Raw genomic sequence first — 25,607 nt, forward strand, 5'->3', positions numbered from 1 at the left:
CTTTGAGCTGATCCCAATCAAGTGTGGTAGGTGAAAGGAGGGGAAAAAAAAAGTCTTGCATTTGATATGTGATATAAAGCATTGGATATGTTACTTGATTTAAATGTAAAATTGCCAGCAGTTCTAGAAGTATTCTGGTGCTGTAATATCTTCCAAAAAGACTAATGCTTTTGCAAGAAAGCTCACAAGAAACCTGGTGTTCAAATTCAAGTTGTTCATAGCTTTCTGATGTTTTACTAAATTTACTATGGCGTATATAATCAAGAAAATATTAAATAGCTAGGGTCTGATTGCTAACAGCTATTTATTCAAAATGGGAATGGCCAGCTTGCATATGGATAGTATCACAAATGTCACTGCATCTCGCCTAAGCTGGGCAATACCTCCAATAGAGTGCACTGTCCTTTTGTAGTTTAAAGCTTGGAAACATATTTTTAGTAAGCTTCCCTGATGAATGTCTACTGTGGTGCATTCTTTGATTCATTGATTGCCTGCAAGATTTCAAGTGTGGTATCGTGCATTTATATATGCACAGAATGTGTTTTGTGTCATGTATGCATAGGCATTGAAAATACATTCACATTCACAGTAGTTGGTATTCATACATAAGTGGTTTTGTGGTTTGTTGGCTTGGTTCTTTTCCCTTCTTTTTCCAAAAAAGTGCTGTTAAGTGCAAATCTGAGTGTTTAAGAAGTCCCTGTTATCTGGAGATTGTAATAGCTTTATTTGTTTCCAGGATATTGAAGAACATACCCAAGAATTGACTCTTTTCTCTCCAAATTAGTTACTATTTTCTCTCTTGTACATACGTCATTGACAAAACAAGACTTTACTTTATCCTCTGAGAGTGTTGTATAATGTATATATTTTTTTTCTTTCCATTTCTCAGGCTTGCAACTGAAAATATCCAAACTGAAAAAGGAAAGATGCTTGTAAGTAGTCATACTGATGATCAAACTTATTAAAGGCGGGTCTCAGTACAATTAATTAATGACCTGATATTCCTGTAGGGTTCAATTAAGGTATTGGGGATGCTTCTTTCAGACGTGGAAAATTCTGCTCACTTTAATAATTCAGCTGAAGTCATATTAAGATGTATGTCACTCTTTATAGGAAATGGCACCTGAAAACTACGTTTGTCTTCCTTGAACAAAGGACTGGTAAAATTTTCCTATTTCTAGGATGCCCACCGAGTTTATTAACATTTCTAATTAGGAAGGCATTTTCAAATTTAGGTAGGATCTGTAAAAGAGAAGTGGCAAGACAACTTTTTGTTTTAGACTTTTTTAAACTAGATATTTGTATTTAATACATTAATAATACATATTTATATTTTCTTAGCTATGTTTTTTGAAGGAAAATTATGGCATTGTGTACTTTTTTTGATACAATAGTAGCACAAGCAGTTATCTAGCATTTGTGATAGGTTTTTTTAACTCCCAGTGTGTTTTGGTCACTGGTTGGGAGGGAAACAAGTGCTTCTTTTTTGTAGTAGTGAAGTCCCTGTAGTAGTAGTAGTAGTCCCTGTGTAGTAGTGAAGTCCCTTTCACCATCTGCACCTCCACTCCATAACATGGTGGAATTGCATTGTGAAATAATACTACCTTTTCCATGTTTGTTTATTCTACTATTGTACATATTCAGTTCATTGTCTGCTATTATTACTGTTCTTCAGTAATTATATCTGTGTCTTACTTCCAGGAAAACTGGCCTTGCTGCTTCTCATTTAGCTTTTGGAAGAAATTGGCTTTGGTTGTGTTATGGCTGTATTGTTCCTTTCCCTAGATAACTTCCAGTAGATAGCTAGACAAAAATCTGTGATGTTTGAACAGTGGGCTTATAAATGCTGCAGAGAAGCTGCTAGGAGATAGCGGTGGCAGCTGAAGGAACAGTGCAGGACAGGATCACAGAAGGAAAGTTTAATGAATCGCTCCCAGAACAGCATTCATCTTATTCCAGTACCATGAGGCATCCTCTGCATTTACACAGCAATACCCCCAAACCCACAGCAGGGCTTACATTCCCAAGAGTACTCACCTTGCTAGCTCCAAGCTCTCCCACATATGTACCTGCTCCTCAGCATCAAGGTTGGTCAACTTCTGTGCAGTATCACAATAAATACATTTATGTTACTGCATATGGATGAGCTATTGCAGTTATTAGATTCCTTTCAGTTAGCATGTATTTGCTGTTATGTTTTATGCTTACAGGCTATGTGTACTTTCCTAGGAGGGAAAAGAAAGTTTAATATCTTGTTATTATGTACAGTTCACAAAGTCGTCGTTTCATTTTTAACCTGAAAGGGTGAAATGGTCTCTTGCTGTTACTGTTAACTTGATCTGGTATATCATCAGTTGCTTCCACATCCTGAAAATCTTAAATTAATCAATTACTTTTCAAGATGCTGACTGTTATCAGCAATGCGACTGAGCATGCATCGAATGCTTTAATTATTGTTTGTTGGAATCCGATTACCACACTGTAGATACAATACTCTTATGTAGGAGATCTTGTTCTCCTTGATGCACCTGAATACCTGTGGTTTAAAGTTTCAGACTTTGTAATCGGCTGACAATGAGTGCCTTATATTGTACCCCACCTCAGCGTTGGGTCTAGTGACTCGTAAATGCTAGGTCAGGGACCATTCATTAGGAAGAGTGCCTCATAGCCAAAAATGTCTGTTAAGTTTGTTGACTGGATTGGAATGAAAAACAAAAAGCCTTGTTCCTCCTGTCGTTTTAATATCTTACTGTGACATCTTGTAGGGTTTCAGTGGAAGAGGTGGAGTATTAGTTATTACTAGCTTTGTTGCAGATAATGACATAGAGTGAGGCGTGACTTAAAAGTAGCTCAGGAAAAGATTTTAAAATTGCATATGTTCAGACTTCTGTTTCACAAACTGAAAAATATCAGATATTTTTTGTCACAGGCATCAGAAAAATAGAGTGCTTTCTGCACACGTTTCATTTTCCATGGCCCAGCTGTGCTTGGTTAATGAACAGAAGTAACAGACCTTTGCCTTCTCCATATCAAAGTACAAGTCCAGTAGTCCATCATACTGTTATCATTTAACCATTTTATGTTATATAAGCAGTTGAAAAGGACAATGCAGTCTGGATGGTAGCACAAAAATAAATAAAAGAGCTCCTTTAAAAGTTTCAGATTTAATAAAATATGTCTGGATTGTATGCTTCAGAGGCTCCTGCTGTCCCATTCACTTTATGACTCATGATGGTTAATTTCTTGTATTTCTGTAGTAATCGTGTGACCGATTACCAAATTAGCAGTATGCTAATGTGTTTGATTAATGCATCTTAAAGGAAGTGTATCTGTGTAAAAGAACTGTATGACCAAGTCGTAAATATATTTTCTTTAGCTGTTGTGTTTGCTCTTGTCATCTTCTTGTCTCAGCCCCTTTCTTGGCTTTCTTAAATAATTCATCCCGGGGTGCTGAGAGCAAACACCTGCTTTCTTGGGATACACAGAAGATTCAGGAGAAGTGAAGCGGGCGAATGTATGCAACGTGACAATATCTAACTTCTGAGAACTCATTTCTAGCTCCTCTTTTTCACACTGAAAGCTGTATTGGCTTGTAGAAAAATTATGCCAATTGCTCGTACTGTGTTTGAATCCTAGAAATACTGTGGTTGGATAATAAAAGTCAAGGGGAGCTAAAGTTGGGAATTTCATGCTACAGGTTTTCCTTAGCTCTTTTGAGGAGGAGATATTCTTTATTATTTTAACAGTCCTGTTCTGTAGAGAATTTTTTTTCCCCCAAGCTCTTCCATTTCTGAAGTGTTTGGGAAGAGAATTCACTTCCCATTCGTGTTCTGGAAATCCATGTTCTACAGGCTGGGAAGTGCTGCCTGAGGAATTAAACCTTTAATGGATTTTAAGATTTACAAACCTAATGTGGATTGCTGAGCTACAAGTTTGAACTCACTGCTTAAAAGAAAGAAAAAAGAGAAGAACAAAATAACCAGGTTGAGAAAGCCCCCACTTAGCTCCTCAGCAAGACACTGATGTAGGAAGTGCTCAGGCTTACATTCCCTGACATTATTACTTGAATGCTGTTAGATTTTGTGTCTTGACTATTGTTAATTGAATTTTGTCTTGAGCAAAAATCAGGCAGAGCAGCAGGAGTTCAACTGCAGTGATAGGATTAGAAACTAGCTGACTCCTTTTCTAACTCAGGCATTTCTAAATTACTGTTAATCTTCATCTTAGTGTTTTTTTTTACTGGGGATCTATTGCCTTCCCCAATAATATGAAAGAAATATACCAGAGATAATTCTCTATTGAAAAGGTAAAAGCTGTAACTTAAAGTTGGCAGTAATTTCTCTGTTTTCTTTTGATTTTAGGGATGCGGAGAGGCTTGAAGAGTTTTACACCAAGAACCAACAGCTCAGAGAGCAGCAAAAAGCGCTTCATGACACAATCAAGGTTCTAGAAGACAGGTGAACTAGTGTGTTTGTTTTAGCTTGGGGGTTTGTGGTGTTCTTTCAGAGTAGCTCTGTATATTTTGCAGTGTTGCCTGTTTGTAAGTCAGTCCTTTTCTAATGCAGTCCAGATAGTGTGTTTTAAAGAAGCGTAGAATTCAAATTCTTCTGAGTGAATCAAATTGTTATTTCCTACATGCTTAGCATGCTTAGCTCAGTAAAGGCAAATTGAAGTTTAAAGGGTTAGCGTGGGATGCAGACAGCCACGCTCTTTTTTATCTATATTTTCAGAGTTAAATTTTGTATCAGTCATAGAATAATACAAATACAAAACCCAAAGGTAAGCTCTGTAATGTATTTTGAAACAAATGATTCATTAAGACATCTTTCAGCTTTGCAGGTCTGTTCTATGTAGATTTCATCAGTCGTTCTGTCTCTTGCCACACTGATTCAGCCACTCTGATCACCTTTTGACCTGTTTTGCTGTTCACTTCTCCGCTTCTGTTGCTGCAGCAATGGCTGGTTGCTACAGCAAACCAAAACCAGTAGATGTGGGATTACAGTGCTTTTTTCATCTTCTAAAAAATGATAACTGTTCTAGAAAGCGTGTGTTTAAATTTGCTGCTAAAAGGCTCTTAGAAGTCTTCTGTGAGCAGATCATTTCAAATGAAATTATTTTCTCACATTCCCGCGTTACATCAAATTTCAGAGCTGCAATACTCAAAACTTGCTTTCAACTCTGATTCTCTGTAAAATGCATTAGGCATAAACTTGTAGCCAGGCAGGTATTAATCTTTCACAACACATAAGTAGAGAGATATTTGCATGGAGAACAGAGTTCTCTAATCCTTTGGCAGATGAAATATATTCTGGAAAACAAACAAAAAAATAAATAGTATTTAAAATAGTTTAATTCAGGAAGATGATAAAAGCTAGTATGAAGAGGCATCTCCAGTATCTCACTTTTTACATTATTCCGCAATATTAAAATCTTATAAATCAAGATGGCTTTTATTTCCAATATTAAACTGCAGAATTGGAAGTTTGACTGTTTTTTTTCACCTGCTAACAGCAGCAAAGCACAACTCTTAACCAACTGATATCTTATTTAGCAATCAAAATGATCTGTCTTTTGCTTAGATTGTTGTTGTGTACCAGAAATAAAATACCATTAGTTATGATCTATAAACTGAGCACACATTTCACAGCATAAACAAATTGTCAAATAAAGTGTATTGATAGTTGTCTTTTTCTGGTAATAGATGAGCTTTAAACAACTAATCTAGACCATTAGAGAACATGGAGGCAATGCCTCACACAACCTTTTGGTTCCACTTCTAAGTATTTGGTGTCAAGTTAAAGGTTTTCATGTTTGTTTGATATTTGTTACCGGCCAAGCTGCGTATTTGTCCTTTTCATTTTGATAGTTTGGTAGTTTTTTTTCTGTTCAAACAGCCAGTTAAGTGTGGGTAGCTGCTTTATGTATGGCATTATTTTTGTAAAGCTTTATTCTCTTAATTTTACTGAAGGTTAAGAGCGGGATTATGTGATCGTTGTGCTGTAACTGAAGAACACATGAGAAAGAAACAGCTAGAGTTTGAGAACATCCGACAGCAGAATCTTAAACTCATCACTGAGCTTAGTAAGTCTTATCCACAAGTCTGCAGACAAAAGCAGTGTGTTTGATAAACTAGTCCTTTATGAATTCCTATAACTTTGTAGTATGTATGTATGGTGCATTTTTGTAAGTTGGAGAAGTTCTGTCAGGAGATCCTGCCTTCTGAAAATATGTAACACATGGCAACTACTCGTCATTTGAACCACCTTCACTTAGATGGAAGTGCTAGCACTGCAATTGTACTGATGTGAGAAATCTTACAACATGACCTAGTGGAGCTAAAAGTGTGACTGCTTTTGTTTGTTCCTGGAGTCAAAGCCTGAGATGACAGGTAACATGGTTTCCAAAGGCAGCCTTGACTTGAGAAGTAACTGGTGATCAGAAAGTAGCGAGTTCAAGAGCTGCCTGAGTCAAGCTTGTGTCCTGTGGCAATTTTGTTCATGGATCAGAGAGAGCAATTCATGCATCTTCACAACACTGGCTCACTCGTATGCACACGGACAAAAGTAATTAATGGTTGTGTGGAGGTAATATGGTGATGTAGCAACTGTGACACCTTTGTCTTTTCTAACAGTCACTTTATAACACTTCTAATGACTAACTTGAAAATTCATTTTGGTAAGGCATAGAGGATGTGTGGTATTAAGATTTAAGAATTGATTCAGTTTTCTTAGAAGATATGACAAAATCATATATAACGCAATGATACCAGATATGAATTGATTTTGTTATTCTGTATTAATTGCAGTGAATGAGAAAAACAGCTTACAGGATGAAAATAAAAAGATATCTGAACAGTTCCAGCAACTGCAGAAGGAATTGGAGTAAGTTTGGGGAGTTTCTGGTTTTTATTGAATCTTGCTAGTAGTGTCTGGGGATATAAATGCTGACTTGTAAGTCTTTTAAACTTGAGTTTATTCTTTTTAATAGACTGTGAAAAGGTAGTCTAATGCCATTTTAAATGAATAATGTAAAACTAACATCTTTGCATTACAGAACTTTTATATATATAAAAATCTTTAACTCTGTGCTCCAGGGCTTTTGAATGGAAAAAGGTGGATAAATATTATAGAAATTCAGTTTGACTTCATGGTTGCTTAATTCCATGCACAGTGCATTGGAAAGTCTTGCCTCCCATTCATTTATTCTTGTGTAGATTCTGTACAGCTTCCTCCTAGGATAACAGAATTACAGAAAAGTCTTTTTTTCTAATAGTCAGAGTACCAGGGTATTGCAGTAAAGTTTTGAAATTAACTTCTGATAACCTTACATCTTTAAAAGGAAAGCAGTAAATTTTGAATGATAATGATTAAAAAAAGAGCTATAAATTAACTGTCAATCTGCACTCTGATGTGATACCAAGAATGTACCATATGATGTAGTTAATAAGCAATATGGTACACTGTGCAAGGCAGAGGTAGTAAAATTCCTTTCTTGTGTAGTTGTTGTCTGACATTATCCAAAATTTATCTCAGTTTTTGCTGTCTGTGAGGAAGTCGTGTGTGGGCAGATGGGAATGGGATGGGTTGTGTGGGATTGATGTATAAGGCTTCTGCATACCATTTTTTCTTCGTCCTGTGATTCTATTTCTTTTGTGTTTTTTAGTTTGTATCCCATCTTTGCACCTTATCATCTTTTCAAAGTAACTTAATTCATCACCCTAGAAGTGTTCATTTTCAAGACCTAGTAGTAACAGATTTCTGTATGTTTTTCACTAATTCATTTTTGAGAACAAATCCCCTTTGTAGCTTAGGAAGTTAGGAAGAGACATTAATAAAAGTGAGTTGATACCACACAGATCCATTCAGGTTTATTGGTCTAGATCCCTAGTCTTGCAGTTGAGCTTGCAATAAGAATCTGTAGCCGCTGTAAGAAAGTTGAGAGTGGTCAACATAACACTAAGTAATTTGCTCAGCATGTTAAGTGGTTATCTAAATGAGCACAGAGCTGAGTGGAATAAGAGTGATTTAACGAGGATGGTCCTGCTGTATGAAATATAGTCACCACCTTTGGTCATTTCAATACAGTCATATCCCATGACTTAATTTAGAATTAACAATTAAGACCTGTGTAACACCACCAGACAAGTGTGCGATAGCAGTTTGTTTCTAGTGCAGGACATAAGGTTAGGTTTCTGCGGTCCTACGTGTTCTGTTACCAAGGCTTAGTATTTCAGAAGAAAATCTCAGAATCCTTTGTAAAAGTGAAATCTGTTAACTTTTAGAAGGTTTGTATCATCTAATTCTTTATGAAATCAGAATTTCTTTATCTGTGGAAGGAAGGGTAAGGGCATTTCTACCAAAACATTTTCTGAGATTTTAAATAAATGTTTCCATGACTCAGGGATGATTTAATGCATATTTACGACGTATGATGTCTCTGGCAGCAGCTTTTTTTTTGTGATGGTGTTTAGGAGCTACGTTCTGGCTTGCACAGAGCTCAGATATGGGAAAATATTTATAGCAGGCCAATTGTTTGTGCAGGGCTGTGCCAGTAAATGTAACGAGTACTCCATCAGCTAACTTAAATTTGTGATGTAACTAGATGAACACAGTTTTTCTGTACGTTCTGATTTAAGATATTGCGAGTAGATGGCACAGCATTCCAGTTACAGTATTTTCTCTGTATATGTGCTAGAGAAGAGGAATTAAAGAATCACACAATAGTATTCATTGAGATGTCAGAGAAGAAAATAGGTGAATCAGTGTTTGTTGTTAAATATTCACAGTTAGTCATGGTAAAAAGCAAAGCTTTGAAAAAATTCTCCTTCTCTGAAGCCAGGCAGCTTCCAATAGTTTTCCCATCATATTATTAACTTATTTTAGGTAAGCTACCGTCGTTTGTTTTAATGCAAACAGAAATCTATCCCTATTTCCTCTTCTTCATCAAAACTTGACGTTTTTTTCTTTAGAGTTAAGAAATTATCTTTTGGCCCATGTTTTCTCCTGAGAGTCATAAGGAAGAGTGCTACCAAAGATGACCAAGCAGGCAGAGTTAGATTTCCTTATGTTTATCTTTCACTGCCTTTTCCACTCTCTACTACCACTACCGTGTTGCAGGGAGCAATGCCCTCATGAGGTACTAAACAAACACAATTAAAGTGAAAGGAATTGGAATTAACTTTGTTTTTGCCTTCTTTCCATGACTAGATAAGAGTTCTTGGAAAGAAAGTTCTAGTTATTTGTTAAGCAAATTTTTGTATACTGACCCTAAAATATATTGTTAGAGATGAATGTGGGAGCAAATAATGTTAACTCATGTTTCACATTGTTTACGTTGCTGTTATGAGTGACTTACATTGCTTTTTATGCTACTCTGTGAAAGCTTCTGTGAGGTGAATAAGAGGTAACATCAAATGGTCTGGAGAGAGGTTGTTTTTGGTATAACACTGTTCGTTACAGTTTGAAAGCTTCATTCTACATTTAAGGAGAGCATTCTCAGGTTATGCATAGAATTCCACCCAGGAAGAGTATGTTAGTCCATCCATTTGAGCATTTTTCCTTAAATAATATCCTTCAGAGGATGAGTCAGAAACGACACAATTCTTGTTTGGTGGTTTTTGTTGGCTGGTGTTTTCTGCCCCCCTCCCTCCCCACCCAAGGAAAACATCTTCCGTGGTGCAGTAGTAGAATGCTCACTTCAGATGTGAAGAGCTGGGGTTGTATGCTGTTCTTGGGTTTACTGGGGCAATTGTGAATTTGTTGTTTTTAAAAGCTTGGTTGTAGTAGTATATATGTATTTATTTTACAGTGATGTTATTGAGATGTCTGTATCTTCTAAATTCTTGTTTTCTTAAACCATATGATTGTCCTGCATGCTAAAACTAAATCTTGTGAACATAAGGTTCATAAGACCACCTAATTTGGTCTGCAGGGAGCAAAAGCAACAAGCACTGGATGTAGAAGAAGGTGTCATTCCAGATTCTCCAGTTCTTACTTCTTCATTTTCTATGGTTAATCGTATGAGGAGGAAAAAGGAGAATAGGCATATCCGATATACGGAGCATACGCACCCAGACTTGGAACTGGCAAAGAGCAACAGTGGTAAGAGATGGTATTGTTTGGTTGGGTTTTTTTTTACTACACTTCAATATTTTAAAGGGATAAAGAGTAAAAGAGAGAAGTTTGATTGCAAAGACTGAGAACAAAAACAACAGAAGTATCAGTTGTTGTTCTGCCCACTTTTTGGTTTGTAGTTTTTTTCCTATTTATGCAATAATGTATATGAGTGTGTGTGTGTATATATATGAATATATTGAATGGAAAAATGGCTTTAGCAGCAACTGTTATATCACAGCTCGAAGCTTTGTCTTAACCTCCTAATAATGCAGCAGTTTCCTGACCCATAAATCTGCTGTAACTCCAAACTCACCAAAACTGTTACAATTTGGCTTGTGTGTACAGCTTTATCACCACCTAGTGGAGAGTGAAACAAATGTTTTGCCACTTTCTGCAATTCTCCTGAATTAAAGTAATATTTCTAAAACCAATAGATATCTAATTCTAGTAGCTACATGATCTTTTTTTTTTCTAGCACCAATACAATCTTTGCTTTTTTTTTTTGTGCCAAAGTATGGAGACACTTTGCACATTTGATCTCCAAATGTGCTTCTGTAATGTCATAGAAATAGCTCTAAAACATTTTGACCATAACAGATATTTTTGAGGTAAGGGACTTCTAGTTTGTATTCTAATGATACACAGGAAATATGATAAAACAATCCAGGTGCTTTTAATGTCTTAATTTATCTTCTGAAATAATAATATTTTTAAAAGTATTTTAAAAACATGTGTGTTTGGATCTAAATATATGTCTTCACTAAAAGCTTTCCAAGAATAAAAGCAGAACAGGTATGGGGAGAATAGGGTGGGTTGGTTATTCATGCCCTTTATTTTAAGCATCTGATTTTGGTGTTGTGAACAGCTAATCTTTTCTGAACATATTAATCTCAATTTTCTGAATAAAATATATATATATATTTATATATATATATAAAAAACTTTGCTTTAATCTTATAGCTCAAGTTTTTTATATAGATAGATAGATATAAAAGAAATGCTGTAAATGCCTGTCTTGGTTAATGGTTAAGAAAAGCAATTGGTGTCCAGGGCTGCATGGCACACAGAAGGTTGGCCATTATTCAAATCACAGGTTTTTTTTGCTATTTCATTAACTTAGCTGGTGCAGAAATTTATTCAAATTTGTTCTCTTTGGCAATTTACTCTTTAATACTTGTGATGCTGTATTAACAAATGAAATATGGATTGGATACCTACTGCTCATGCAGTCAGCGTAGAAAGTTCTGTGTCAGCATTATTTTATGGCTGACTAGCAGGGGATATATCTGAGAGACAGAGAATTAACATGAAATATTAAGAATAATCAGAAGTGCTTAAGTGAACAGATCTACTAACACACCAAAATTCATATTCAGCTGCTGTTAGGACTAAGACATTGATTCTGTGTCTGCACATAACTGTGAAAGTAGGATATGTAGTTTCATCACATGATAATGTTTATACAACTTTTCCTAGAGTTTCAAATTCCTCTGTATTCCACACAAGCGAGCAGTCATCATGAAGAAGAGATACTAGTGGCAGACACCTGTGATCCACAACTGTCCCCTGTACCAAGTAAGTGTATTAATAGTTTTAGTTCTAATTCTATTTGAAACAAGGAAAATCTTACAATTGAGGAGTCAGAAACATCTGAGGTTCAGTTTGTGATCCTTCCCTTTAAACAAAGGATACAGAAAAAGGAATTCACATTTAATCGCAGAACTGCTGAACTGCCTACCTCAATGCCAGTAAATAATGTGATCTGGTGGCATAGCTGCAGGGCTTTAATTCAAGAAATGAAAAGAACCTCAGTGTAGCTCTTACTCCTCATTTGTTTTGGTCTTGTTTAACTGATTATGTTTGAGTTTTCAAATGCAACATGAGATAAAACACTCTGAGCATTGCACTTTATTCTGAAGTGAGTATATAACAACTATAAGTGCTTCTATTAATTATCCCTTTGTACTTGTGAATTGATTATGAGTCTTTAAATCTTAAATCTTTCTCCATAAACAATTCTTTGACAAGAATTTTGTGTCCCTGATTTTTTTTTTTTATCTGAAGTATTATAAATGATTGAGAGAGGCAGTGTTGGAATTACTCGTGCAGGTCAGGGTTGTGGATTGTAGTTCTTTTAGTTTCCCATTGTATTATCACTTTGTCTCAGTCTAATAAATGGAGTAACATTATGCCCCTGAAAGAAGGGAAACTCACTTCTTGGCTTTCCTAAGAAAAACACAAGAATAATAGCAGTGTCACCTAGGAAATAAACAACACAATCATTTTTCTGTAAATATTCACTCTTCCTGTTCTACGTGTTGTTCTCAAATTGCTCATGCCCTGAACTGGGAGTTTGAAATATAACTTCTGCATAGATTTGTATTTTAATTTTGGGGAATGTTATGCCAACAGGAATTATGTCTCTGTGATAGTACAGCACTTTACTCTCATCGGAAATGCTTTTTTCCCTTTGCTCCACTCATTGCTTCCATATGTGATTCTATCTGATACAGGTCAAACTATTTCCATAATAATTAGATTTCTGTTTGTGTTATTATTTTGTTTTAGTTTGGAGTTTGTATCCCTCGTATGAGTAGATTAAGATGATATATTAATAAATGTAACTTGTTAAGTGAATTTCTTTATATTTGTAAAGATAAACCGAGGATGGGAGGTTATCCTGTTCCAAAGCCATCTTTTAACTTGGCTGCAGTTGTTGCAGAAACAATTGGACTTGCTGTTCAGGATGAATCCGTAAGTATTACTCACAGATTTCTCACATAATCAACTTCCTTTGCCAGTTGTTTTGGAGGGCAGTGTTTTGCTCTTTGGCATTGAAATTCTGCTGAATGTATTTAGAGTTCCAGTAAGCTCCCTCTAGCTTACTTTTTCTTACGTAATAAAGAATTACTACAGCAAGAGGGGAGATAACTGAGCTGACTTGTCTGCACACTGGGGTGACAGGAAGGCCATGGTTCTTGCTATGCACATGTATTTCAAGTTTGACAAAGGTAGCGACGTGAACCTTAGGATCTGCACATGCAGTAATCAAGTCATAACACACTGAAAAAGCTTACTTGGTGATGAGACTCTTGATGTATTTGATGGTTTTGCTTTGTAAGTACAATGAAGACGATAGTAATTTTTTCCTTTAAATAGAAATAGTACCTGTGTTTATGTGTCTGAAGGAATTTTTAAGTTTCTATAAGATTTCTTTAAAAGCTGCTGGTAGAAAGTTCATCTTTCTTTCAGTTTGTTACTTTGCAGAGTGAATGATTATATTTGAATGGGACTTTAGAGTATTTATGTGTAAATCTAGCGTGCTTATAAACTTTAACAGCTTTTAACACTTCCATTCTTTGTTTTACTTCATGACTTGCAAGGAGTCCCAGAGTGTCCTGAGTTCTCCCCACACTAGTACTGCTATGAACCAGGCTCCAGAGGGCATACGTTCTGAAGACTCCAGAAAACATTCAGCTTCTGAATCAAGAAATGAAGACAACAGTTCAGGGTGTGTTTCCACTTGTTAAAATAATGTTGTTTTAAACAGTGTCTTCCTTTAAAGGTACAGGCACAGAAATAAAACTATTTTTGTATTATACTGTTTTCTTTGATGTAAGTAAGTCACCACTAGAAGAAAAGGAACCGATAAAACGCAAAGCTACGGACTTCCCTTTCAGAGTTGTGATGTGTGAGCTTTTGATGTACACAGTCCTTTCCTAAATGACTTTTTGTATGTTTTATTGATTACAAGTGAAAACCAGAGTAGTTCCAAAAAAAAAAAACCCCAAAAACCCAAAAACATGAGAAACTGAAAACAAAACTTGAACACTTGTCCTTCACTTGCAGAAGCTTTGAGATTCTGTCATGATTATAGAAAGTGTACAAGAGCCGACGTAGATTATTTTCTCAACCCTTCCTACTTTCTACCATTTCACAGCACTTAAAGGTAGGCAGTCCTTCAGTAGGGGAGATTCCTTTCTTCCTAGACCAAAAGCTTCCCTGTTCTTTTTTTTTCTTCTGTTTTCTCACAGCTTCTTGCGGATCACTGATGGGAAGCATTTACATTTTTTTTTCTCTTTCTTTCCCCAGCCGCCAGAAAATGATTTAATCTCTCACTGTATTCAGTCTTTCAGGTCCATCTCAAAACACTCCACCACGTGTTGACTGGGATTCTCAGGTAGTTTCTCCTGTTTTCGGAGCTTCTAGCAATACGCGGAACAACTCAAGTACAAGTCATGCACCTTGTATTTTAGATTCTAATTCAAAGCCTAATGTCAAAGTCAACCTCTTCAACAATCCTTCCAGTTCCAGATCTCATAAAAATAGGTCAAAATCTGAAGATGTTGCTTTTGTCGCACCACTGAATCTTGGAACCGAAATCAATTCAGTTATCAGCCAGGTCTCTATCAACAGGCAAATGGTCGTGAAAAAGAATAGCAATGAGGTTGTAACTTCTGTTGGAAACACTTGTGCAGCTAAAAATGAGGTGATCAAGAGTGATTTCCTTTTCATACACCAGAAGCAGCCAGAGGGAAGGTGTGCCAAGAGAAAGAAAGCTGAAGATGAGCATGCAATTAGCTGTGAAAATGCATCTTTCAACAAAGAGAACTCTGTACCCTTTCGATCAGATATTCAGCACATGAATGGGGAACACACAGGTGATAAGCCCTTGGATCTGTCTGATCGCTTCTGCGGAGTTCGTTGTCAAGAGAAAAAACAAGGAAGTGAGGAGACCTGTAAAAATAAACTGAAGCAGGTGACTCTGTATGATGTTTTTTTGCAGCTAGGGAAGCCCATTCATGAGGGTTCATCGTCAGTTCAGAATGCCAACAGTGAGAGGAGCTTGTTTGGCAGAGATATGCAAGAGGAACCCTATGTACAAGAGGCAGTGGTGGCAAAAACATTTGCAGATACAAAAAAGCAGGTCCAAATGAAAGAAGAAGTCCCTCCCTTAAAAATTACACCATTGCCAAGTACTGTAGACACAGAACAACTTTTTAATGATATGAAGGTATGTTTTTTTTCTCAGTTTTTCTTCTCTTGAAATGCCAAATTTAAGTCTTGGGAAACAATAAAATTGCAATATGTTGTTAGGTTGCCAGTGACCATGTACCAAACAGAAAGAAAACAAGGACAGGGCATGGAGAGTCTGAGCCAGCATCTGTACTTCAACCAAACCCTTGTAGACTATCAAAAAATAAAGTACAGCCGAATGAGCAAGGTAACTTCAAGAAATTGTTCATTTTAGTACCTTATCCTCATAGTTTATGCTACAGATGAATAGAATTCTTTATATCCTGTCTTCTCCCACATTAATCACTTTTCTGCTTCATATTTTGTCCCTTTCTGTTCTATGGTTCTCAAGATCGCATTCAGATCTTCAATTATGATCTTCTATATCTCATTAGGCTTTCCTTTAGTAGTATCTTCCCCATATTCTTTTGCCACTATATAATGAATATGTCATTGGCATTCAGCTGTAAACTCAACAAATAATGAATAATCTTTTATCTCATTTATTCAGCATGTTTCTCTGCACAGTGCCTTACTGCAGTATGTGATTTATAGATAATTTAAACTCAAGCTTCCTGAAATTTTATCTCACTATCTACATCAAATGCTCAAAAACTGTTCTCAAGTGATACAGTAAGCCATTTTGTTAATGCCTTATGATCTACTAGAGAAATCTGCATCTATACTAATGAGCAGATGCCATGAAATACTTTCCTTGGAAGTTGTATATTCTTTCCTGTAGGTGATCCCAGTCTTATTTTTTCTTTAATTTTTATAACTGGGGTTGTAATATTACCCATGTTCTTTAGCTATGCTGTTGCACTGCATACTTGATGTAGAAATACTTAAAAGTTTACATTAAGATAAAAAAATAAATAAATCTTTAAGCAGTTTGTGTTTGTGTGGCTTGAAATCTAAACTTCCAGTTCACAGCTACACTGGGAGCCATCTCTAGAACAATGACCAGACACTGCTGTACTCTTGTGTCCCAAGAGTTAACTGTTGTATTCTTACTAATCTAATGTCTTCTATGCAATTTTAACATCACTTGATTTGCACTCTATAGAGATTTTTATCAGCAAGAGTATTTATGTATTAAATACCTTGTAGAAATGAATAGGCATGGTGTGCTCCCTGAATGTGGCAAAAAAGAAAAGAAAAAAAAAACCTTGAAACGTTTTCTCTGAAGATTCAGAAATACATGATTTATGTTTATTATATTTATTATTTGAGAAAAGTCAATCCTTAAAGCCAAAGATGAAAAGAAATCGAACTTATATTTTACATATCAGATGCTACTTACAGAGTTTGATTCTGATTTGTCTTTTTTTGTCATATTCTCTGTATCCAGACCTGAAAGAAAAACCTTTAGAAAACCTTCAGTGGAGCATAGACCCAGGAGCTGACCTTGCACAGTACAAAATGGACGTCACTGTGATTGATACGAAGGTGAGTCATCGCTTTGCAACAGGTCAGCATGCTCCATAATGTTGGAGAAAAGGCCTTTAGAAGTAATATCATGAACTTTATTCCAGGCAGACCAAACCTACTCGCTAAATTTGGCTCACTTGATGCTTTTTCATGTTCCTATATAATGTTTCTTTGTTCACAGTGTAGCTCAGCTATCCTGTAACGTTTCCGCTGTCTTGTTGTATTTGGTGCACTTTGCCCTGTGGTGGGTATTCAGGATGAAACAGATGGACTTGATGGTATCTTGGGATTTTGTTGAAAACTGAAATGTTTCGAATCTCATGATTCTTCCTGTGAAAACATTCATGAAGACATCTCTCTTTGTTAAGTAATGGAAGATGTGCGGATTATGACAATTAGCCTTCTCATATTTGAGTACAGGTTGCCTATTAGAAATAGCAGGATCATTGAGAATTTTCCTGAAATTTGTTGACTTTCTCTCAAATAAGGTCTATCTTAATGTGTTTTGAATTGAGACTGACTGCTGTAGAATTTCTGTATGATTAATGGAGCTTTTTCTCTTTCTATAATTTTAACATGAAAACTTTAAGGAATTTCTTGTCTAGCAAGCAATGTAATTCACCAGATAAATGTCCGAAGAGTTTCCAGGAGCAGTGACAAAATGCTTTTAGATATATAGTAGTAATACTGATAGTAATATTGATTACACCAATTGCTTCTGAGTGTAATTGTCGTATTTTTCTTTTTTTATTCAGGATGATTCTCAATCAAGAATTGGAGGGGAAGTTGTTGATATGGATTATACGTATGTTAGTGAAAATGTGCTACTAAAAATGAAAAATCAAGAGCAAACCCAGGAAAGCAGTCCAAGTAAGACTTCCATTTTTCTTCTCTTTGGTTTGATTTTTTAAAATTTATTTATTCTGGGGGAGTGGAGGAGAAAACAGAGGATATTTTTGTCCCATATGTGTTAGATAATACAAACTGGCTTGTGGCAAAAAGCACATTTATTTTTGCAGTTACAAAGATCAACCTGTCTCCTAGAAGATTGGATAGTGGTTGTTTCTTTGTTCCAACTTACACTGTTTAAGCAAGGTTTATTGTGGGACAAAGCTAGAACCATGCCTTTACAGTGCTTAAGAAGTTAAATACTCTTTTTTCCATGTTCTAGCCTGTAATGAGCACACTTACAACTAAGTGCTTTGAAAGGCTGATAGGTAATCATATCAGACTTTCTATGGAAAACCAATCTCATTTTTAATAGCATATAGTTAGAACTAGTGTGGTTAAAATAAATCCAGATGTGTTTATATTACATCTAACATACGATATGTGGGGAATCACAGTTGCAGGGCCATGATTTCTAACAGTGATTGCATTCTGGTTTTTGCTTTGAGGGCGGTGCTGGTCGTTCTTTATTGTTTTTGTTCTCTTGTTTTTTGCTTGGTTGGGGATGTTTGCTATGGTTGCTTTGTTTCTGTTTCAAGATTTTGCAGCTTGATCACATTTCTGTAGTTTGTTTCCTACACAAAGAAAAGTATTTCCTTCTGCTTGGAAAAGTCCATAATTACAACGACCAAAATCTCATGCACGCATTGTTAAAGTTTAAAGGTATATCAAAGTGATTCAGCAGTTAATTGAAGTTTAGAAATAGAAACAAGATATCTTTATGAAAAATGTGAGCATTGCTCACATTCTAAAGGTTACTGGATTAGTTGCAGAAAGAATAAATGTATTATTACTGAGTTAATCAGTACTAGAGCTGGAAGTAAATGCCGATTCTTTATATACATTCAGTCAAAGCATGCCTTCTTAAATTGTTGAGAGTGATTTGGAATGTTCATTGCTTGGATGGGTTTTGTTTGTTTGATTTTTTTGCTGTAATAGGAAGAGAAAAAAAAATGAATGATACCATAACAGAAATGTTTGATCGGACAGCTGATGAAGAATATGAATCATGCCTACCAGAAGATAGTCTTTCTGCGTGTGATGAAAAAGAAACTGTGCATGGTGAAGAGCAGAACAAAGAAATAACAGTAGCAAGCAAGAAACTAAAGAGTGAGATATAGATACATTTTTTTAATTATTATTACTATTGTTATTATTATTATTATTATTTTCTCTTCCTTATTAGCCTGGTCAGACTGCAAAAGTTGAAGTCAGGGTCTGTTCTGTAGGAAGAAATGTGCCAAATAAACTATGAGTTCATTGTTCATAAGTTCCTGGGATAATTCATTCATTGTAATGACATAATGTAAACCAATATGAAAACTGTTCTGTTGATTCTTTTATATTATGTGCGTACAAATATGGGAGCTGTAATGGAAGTTGACATAGAAGCTGTACAACAGAGTCACTTCTAAGGAAAACACCAGTTTTTGGCTGTAGGTTAGGATTGTGATTTACTTGCTTTCTGTGTTCCCCACCTATATTGAGATTTCTTGATATTTTGTGTTTTAAGTAACCTTTCCACTCCTATTCTGCTCATTTTATCTCACTGCTCTTTTTCTTCTTCCCCCCTAATGCTTTGCAATCACTGATCAACCAATTCTATATTATTTTTACTTTCTACTTGAATCTCCTACTTCAGAGCAGCGTGTATAAGGCCTTTTTGTATTTAATAGCCTACTAATCATTTTAGAGACATTTCTGCAGGCAGTCTTTTAACCTTATGTGACATGTGACATTTTGTTCTGCATGTTTACAGAACATGAGGATAAACAAGATAAAGCCAAACAGAAAGCTTTTGTGGAGCCATATTTCAAAAGCGATGAAAGGTAATTTGCCTAATATAAATAGGAATAAAAGTAGTTTGTTTAACATAGGTATTCTAAGGGTATTTCCTCCTTAAAGAGAACTTGTTCTGCCATAAAGCAAACCTATTCATATGCAACTTATTAGTAGCTGAAGATGCACAGGCAAAAAGATACTGTGAATTAGATAAAAGCGGAAGTAGAGGGAGAAAAAAAACACACATTAAGGTATGTCAGTCATATTTGTTGCAAAGTAAGGAATGCTATTTCTGCTTCTTATAATCCTGTTGAATGAAGTATTTTGTAATCCGTGTGGTTTCTTATGGGCGTGTAGCCATGCATGAGTTTATCATCAAAGAGCCGATGGGTCGCTTGTATAAATAAGAAAAAAGTTGTTATCTCTGGTGTTCTTTTTTTTTTTCCCCTTCCTCTAGGCAATAAATCAGGAATGCAAAATAACTGTATGCCTTAGGGCTTCCTCTGTTGCCTTTCTGCCTAATCGCTATTGATAGTCTGGGTCTTCATTTCATAATGGTACCAAGCCCTTCACTTAAATGATTACTGTCTTTTTTTTTTTTTAACATCGGCCTGTTCTCTTAGTAGATAAAAATTTGTTTAGTGTTTTGTGGTTTCAGAAAAGAGCACATTAGTTGGAAAAAAAAATCGTAGTTCAGTGTTTAAATAGCAACAGGACATTCCTTCTGCAGATATCAGTGCGGGAACTTCTGAGTCCCAAAATGTGTTCAGAACTCATATTTTTTGAGTAATTCGGATCAAGTCACTTTCATATGATGAAAAACCATGAACACCTGACAGGCATGTGTGTGTTTTCTTTTTTTTAAGGATTTTATTATATTTTAAAAACTCTGGAACTGTTTTAATTACAAAAGTAATCGTATTCAAATCTGAAATGTAGTATGTTTGGGTTTTGTAGATGCTGTGACTTTTTTGAAGCTATCCATTATTGTATCCTAAAAAAAAAAAAAAGGGAAATTCTCAGAAGTGTAGAGGAAATAAATGCTCTATCATACGAAGACATTTTTGCTTTTCAGAAAGAATACTATGTTGGATTTTCCTCATATTGAGGTGATTCGAAAGAAAGAGGAAAGAAGAAAGTTGCCTGGCCATACTTGTAAGGAATGTGAAATCGTAAGTAGTGTTGGTAGTTTTGGTCTTCTAGCTCTTCTACTATCTACATTCTGAAGTGCTATTGAAATGGAGTCTGGTCACATCACCTTCAGTATATACAGGAGCAAAGAGTTGTTTACAAAAGTTACTTTTTGTTTTTTAATCTGTAGTAACCGCATGTAACTTTTTTCTTTTCTTCTATGCCTGTATGAAGTTAAAAGCTTCTTGACAGTATGATTCCAGTATGGGTTTTGTTAATAAAAGAAGCGTTAGCTAGTCAAAGAATTGTAAATTTCTAAACTTCAGTTCTAACTCTACTGTTATTCACAGGTACTTGTATAAGCGTGCTTTGTTTCCTGTTGTACCTCTGTGTCTTGTTTGTTTCTTTTCTTTCTGAGGCATCTCTATTTTTAGATCGTTACACCAACATAGGCACTAATGTAAATGTATATGCAAAGGCACACAAAAATTTATATTACCAGGAGAAAAGTATGGGATTTTAGGTTTCTCTGCTACAACATTTTCCTTCCTTTAAAATTACTAAACTGCTTACATATAATTTGAAGAAAGATAAAATATTGACATAGTTACATGCGTGGTAAGGCCGTATTTAATTTGTTTCTGAGTGGGCTAAGTTAATTATTATGATGTAATAATTAAACGTGCCAGAAGTGTTGATTAATGGCTGAATAATGATGGATTCTCTCAGGAGTCTTTTCACGCAAATATGTATTGGTATGGAACCAACGCTGTTCATAGATTCTGCTGCTGGTCTTTCTGTAGCTAAGTTACATTTACTTAGCTGAAGAAATTTATTGGACTATATTCTGGTCAAAAACGTGGTCCTGAAAAATATCCTTGGTAAAACTCATTAAATTAAAATAATTTTTACAGTCAACTATAAATACCGCTTTCAGAAACGTGCTTAATTCAGATAGTTTGAAGGAAAACGGGATGTTGAAGGGAAGAAAAGCCAAAACCTTTAGTTTATTTCTTGGCCCAGGAGCCACTTGCAACTTTCAATTTCCTACATCTGTGAGCTACAGATCAGTCAATCCAGTTCTTGTTACTTCCTGACAAATTAATTAGAGTGGTAGATCTGGAAACATTAACAGCTTTGATTTTTACAGTATTAAGTTTCTCCATTAAACTTTTAGAAAGATATATATATATATATATATATGTTTTGTAAAGTCCAGGCCATTCAAGATGAATGTCTTACAATGTGTGGAATGCCTGGCTATAGCATTGCAACATGCATGATAAAGCTACCTTTCAATGAAATGCCTATGGAAAAAAAGGAGTATTAGACAAAGCATAAGTAATACTTCAAAGTCTTGGCGTATTAGTCAGAAGGTTTTGAAAAGTTCCCTAAGTCTGAGGAAATGCTTAGGGAGTGGGTTGAAATCAGTAAATAGTTTCTGGCTTAGTGCTGCAAGCAATAGCAGACGGGTTGCCTGTTCACTGTGAGCTGATGTGAGAGATCTGACCTCTGCATGTGCTCTGGCAAACTGAAATTTAAGTCCTTTATGTCCTGGTCATAAGACTAATTCAAAGATCTCACTCATCTCACAGTGTAAAATGTGGTAAGATGTCATCTTCTTCTGTTACGATGACTTTGCAATGAGATCAGAGAAAGACTGCATGCAGGAGCTGCTTAGAGTTCATAAAATGTTTGTTAGTGTGATTCAGTCTGACTACACTTCAAGAAGGATAATCAGAGTCGGATGTTTCTATATACATTTAGATTACAGAACTGACTAAGCAATTGTGCTAAACTAACAGGAAGAGCATTTGAAAGATTTGTTCTCTTAAGACTGCAAATAAACTGAAGTTCTGTAAACAGCTATTTTACAGTGGATGTTCTGCAGGTGTATCTTTTCCCACATAGGAAAACCTATCTGCAGTGTTCTGTGGGGGTTAAGATTGCTGTGGATATCTCCATCTAGAAGACAGCCGAGTTATTTGTTCTTAATAGCAGCCACGTGTCACTTTTTCAGTCTTGACCAAGCCAAAACATTTCTGAACAAGCTAAAATAAAGAAGTTACTTCTAATTTCTTTGGATTGATTAGCTTGATTTGGTTTTTTTAGTTCTCTGTTCCTCCAAAACTGTGCAGTATTTGTCATAGTTTGATACATAAATACTCCCTACCAGTCATGATCTGTTTAGCCCCTCCACCAAAATGCAGTACATTGCAGATTTTCAGTAGGCTGCTTTCTAAAATTCCAACTGTTTAAAGGACAAACATAATGTGTACCACTTATCCTTAAAAAAGACTCAGCTAATAATCACACAGATACTGTAGAGTTTTTATAATTAATTTTGTGGACTCTAACTCCACGTCATTTCTTAACTTGTATCAGTGAATACTGATATATGTACTAGATGTCTGTTCCTCTTTTTTCATTGGTCTCTACATCTGTAACAGAGTGACAGACTGGGTCTCTGAAGACCACTTCATCTGTCTCAGTCCCTGAACTGTCGATACCCACTCGATTTCTGGCCTCGGCCATAAGCTTTTTGCTTTGAAGGGAGCTGTGGCTAAGACAATAGCAAACTAAACTTCTCTAGATTCAGGAACTGAAAGGAGTTCTGCTGTTAGCAGCTTGGAAACAGGAAGATTTTTATGTCTGTTTTATGCTTTGCCTACTATCTAATAGGAAAAAAGGAATTTATCAGTGTACTTTCGTGTTCTAAATAAGTAGATCTTTTGAAAAGCTGCTGGTAGATGGAGAGGAAGTAATGTAATCTCTACTGACAGAAGTATTCTGTTCCTTTCCTGTTTCCCACTCTAGATTACTTTCCAGCTGACTTAATGAGGTTTTAATTCTGCATTTTTTCAATCATAATTTTGATGCAGTTGTTTTACCACTTTTATGAGGTCCAGGCTTCTTGTGCAATCCAAACATAGTGTTTCCATGTCAGTTGAATCATATAATGCTTTCAGCTTTGAAAATACTGTAGTACCTTGTGATAGCTAAGTGCCCAATTGCTGTTTTAGGAGATGTTAAACTAGCTATTTCATGGAATCATAGAATGGCCTGGGTTGAAACCAGAAGATCATTGTGGTCCTTTTCAACCCCCCTGCTATGTGCAGGGTCGCCAACCACCAGACCAGGCTGCCCAGAGCCACATCCAGCCTGGCCTTGAATGCCTCCAGGGATGGGGCATCCACAGCCTCCTTGGGCAACCTGTTCCAGTGCGTCACCACCCTCTGGGTGAAAAACTTCCTCCTAATATCTAACCTAAACCTCTCCTGTCTCAGTTTAAAACCATTCCCCCTGTCCTATCACTATCCACCCTCATAAACAGCCATTCCCCCTCCTGTTTGTATGCTCCCTTCAAGTGCTGGAAGGCCACAATGAGGTCTCCCCAGAGCCTTCTCTTCATGCTAAACAAGTCCACTTCCTTCAACCTTTCCTCATAGCAGAGGTGCTCCAGCCCTCTATTTATATGCTCCTAGTTTGAAGATAATAAAGCAGGAAGGATTTTGTAGCATGATGTTTACTTCTTTTTTTATTTTTAAATGCAAATTTGAAACTTTTGTTTACGAAGAGACTCGTATCTACCTTGACACCTGTGCCAGTTTCACAAAATCAGTCAGTAAAACTGTTGACATAAGTAATTGTACACATTGCTAAACCTTTTACCTGTGGTATGCTAAAAGATATAAAGCTAACAAATGTGCCACTGTAAAGCTATGCTTAATCTGTAAATTCTGTAAACTTTTAGGATAACAGCCAGATATTTGTCATTTGGATGACAAATCTTTACTCTTGGCTATCCTCGCCATTACTTTTAGATAACTGTGTTAATAAACACTGATTGACAATGTCACTGTGTAAAGCAGTTCCTCTATACATGTAAATCTGTTAACTTGGAATTTTTTTTATCTCACATACAGTATTATGCAGATATTCCAGAAGAGGAGAGAGAAAAGAAGCTAGCTGCCTGTTCAAGACACAGATTTCGCTACATTCCACCGAATACACCCGAAAATTTCTGGGAGGTTGGATTTCCTTCCACTCAAACTTGTATGGAAAGAGGTTAGTGTGAAAAATGGCTCATAAATCCAGGAAACCATTCTAGGAAAAAAAAGGGGCATTAGAAAGTGCTCTTTCTAGTCTGTCATGCAGCCTTTCTCACCTAGCCTTTCTGAGATCCATTTACTTAGTAGTACCCATTATTTTGAATTAATATTGTCTTTTTTTTAGCAGCTGCTGTACTACTAGGAAGAAGAAAATGTAGGAAAACTTTCTCATAAACTAGATAGAGAAGGCTGAAGTAATTGGTGTTGTCATAGAACTTAGTTGAAACCCTACTTGTCTGTCAACCAAAGCGGGAACTGGGTCAGCATTTTCAGAGGCAGAGGCTGAGAGATTGTACTCACTGTGGGCAGAAAGGCAGCACCACTGATCTCCTTTGTCTGTATCTTGGGAGTTCCTTATAACAAAACAAAAGTGGAGAAGTTGAGGGTCAGATGTGCTTAGGTAGTTCTTAATACATGTTCCCTGTTTATCAGTGAAACTCAAAACCTGTTTTTCTGACTTCTCTTCACCATGTTGTACTTAATCTGTTAAAACAAATAGCGTTGATTTTTCAGGTCCTTAAGATAACTATTAGTGCAAATCGTACCACTTAATCAAGGTGTACTGAGCCAAGTTCATATAAATTTGAAGCTGACCTTCTAAACAATGTGTGCATTTCAAGCATAACATTCAGAACTGTAAGTTTCCCTGCACATCTTGGGAGTCAAATGTGAGATTTCCCACTGAGGTTTTAGTCAGGTTCCCCCTTCTTAAAGATCTGCTGTGAGACATTAAGCTAGTTACCAAATTTGCAGGCCATTAGGCTTCAGGAAAATGTTTTGTTCTCTTCCCATAAATTTGTCTCTGTTGCTGTGTATGGTATGGTGAATCCTTCAGTCCAGCTAGCCTGTACCACAGGAATGCTGCTGAATCATCACTTCCTTTGTGAGTTATCTCTTTCCTCCCTTCTGTATCCAGCTACCTATGGCTTGGCTGTGGCTAAATCATTCCTTCTATACCGTAGTTTATGAGATAGGCTCTACAGTGGTGAGAATTCTTCCATGGTTTGAGATGATTATCTTTTTAAGATGAACAAATCATTGTCCTTTCTCTTCCAACCTTGGTTGCCTTTTA

General features: G+C 36.1%; 1 protein-coding gene and 1 long non-coding RNA gene across 25 annotated transcripts in view; one reads left to right on the top strand and one right to left on the bottom strand.

Annotated features, from left to right (window-relative positions):
* RBBP8 (RB binding protein 8, endonuclease) overlaps positions 1 to 25,607 on the top strand; it is a 38,215-nt gene that overhangs the window by 10,795 nt on the left and 1,813 nt on the right. For 9 of the 23 annotated variants that reach the window (XM_015277972.4, XM_015277973.4, XM_015277968.4 and 6 more), the window contains 16 exons: positions 890 to 932; positions 4,362 to 4,457; positions 5,969 to 6,081; positions 6,806 to 6,881; positions 9,901 to 10,100; positions 11,592 to 11,690; positions 12,772 to 12,869; positions 13,499 to 13,626; positions 14,244 to 15,129; positions 15,213 to 15,339; positions 16,483 to 16,580; positions 17,318 to 17,432; positions 18,450 to 18,620; positions 19,270 to 19,339; positions 20,368 to 20,464; positions 24,350 to 24,491. In XM_015277972.4, the coding sequence (XP_015133458.2) occupies positions 890 to 932; positions 4,362 to 4,457; positions 5,969 to 6,081; positions 6,806 to 6,881; positions 9,901 to 10,100; positions 11,592 to 11,690; positions 12,772 to 12,869; positions 13,499 to 13,626; positions 14,244 to 15,129; positions 15,213 to 15,339; positions 16,483 to 16,580; positions 17,318 to 17,432; positions 18,450 to 18,620; positions 19,270 to 19,339; positions 20,368 to 20,464; positions 24,350 to 24,491 (2,559 nt within the window). Of the gene's footprint in view, positions 1 to 889; positions 933 to 4,361; positions 4,541 to 4,730; positions 4,780 to 5,968; positions 6,082 to 6,805; positions 6,882 to 9,900; positions 10,101 to 11,591; positions 11,691 to 12,771; positions 12,870 to 13,498; positions 13,627 to 14,243; positions 15,130 to 15,212; positions 15,340 to 16,482; positions 16,581 to 17,317; positions 17,433 to 18,449; positions 18,621 to 19,269; positions 19,340 to 20,367; positions 20,465 to 24,349; positions 24,492 to 25,607 lie in introns of those variants that run through there. The other 14 variants (XM_046938209.1, XM_040688348.2, XM_040688308.2 and 11 more) reach the window with 4 other exon arrangements.
* The window catches only part of LOC107052000, a 34,056-nt gene continuing 27,745 nt past the window's right edge, over positions 19,297 to 25,607 (bottom strand). The window contains exons 3-4 of one of the 2 annotated variants that reach the window (XR_005855499.2): positions 24,836 to 24,888; positions 19,297 to 20,286 (exon numbers count right to left, since the gene is read on the bottom strand). This is a non-coding gene — a long non-coding RNA (uncharacterized LOC107052000). Of the gene's footprint in view, positions 20,287 to 24,488; positions 24,889 to 25,607 lie in introns of those variants that run through there. The other variant, XR_005855494.2, reaches the window with a different exon arrangement.

This window comes from Gallus gallus, chromosome 2 (assembly GCF_016699485.2).
Source record: "Gallus gallus isolate bGalGal1 chromosome 2, bGalGal1.mat.broiler.GRCg7b, whole genome shotgun sequence".
NCBI lineage: Eukaryota > Metazoa > Chordata > Aves > Galliformes > Phasianidae > Gallus > Gallus gallus.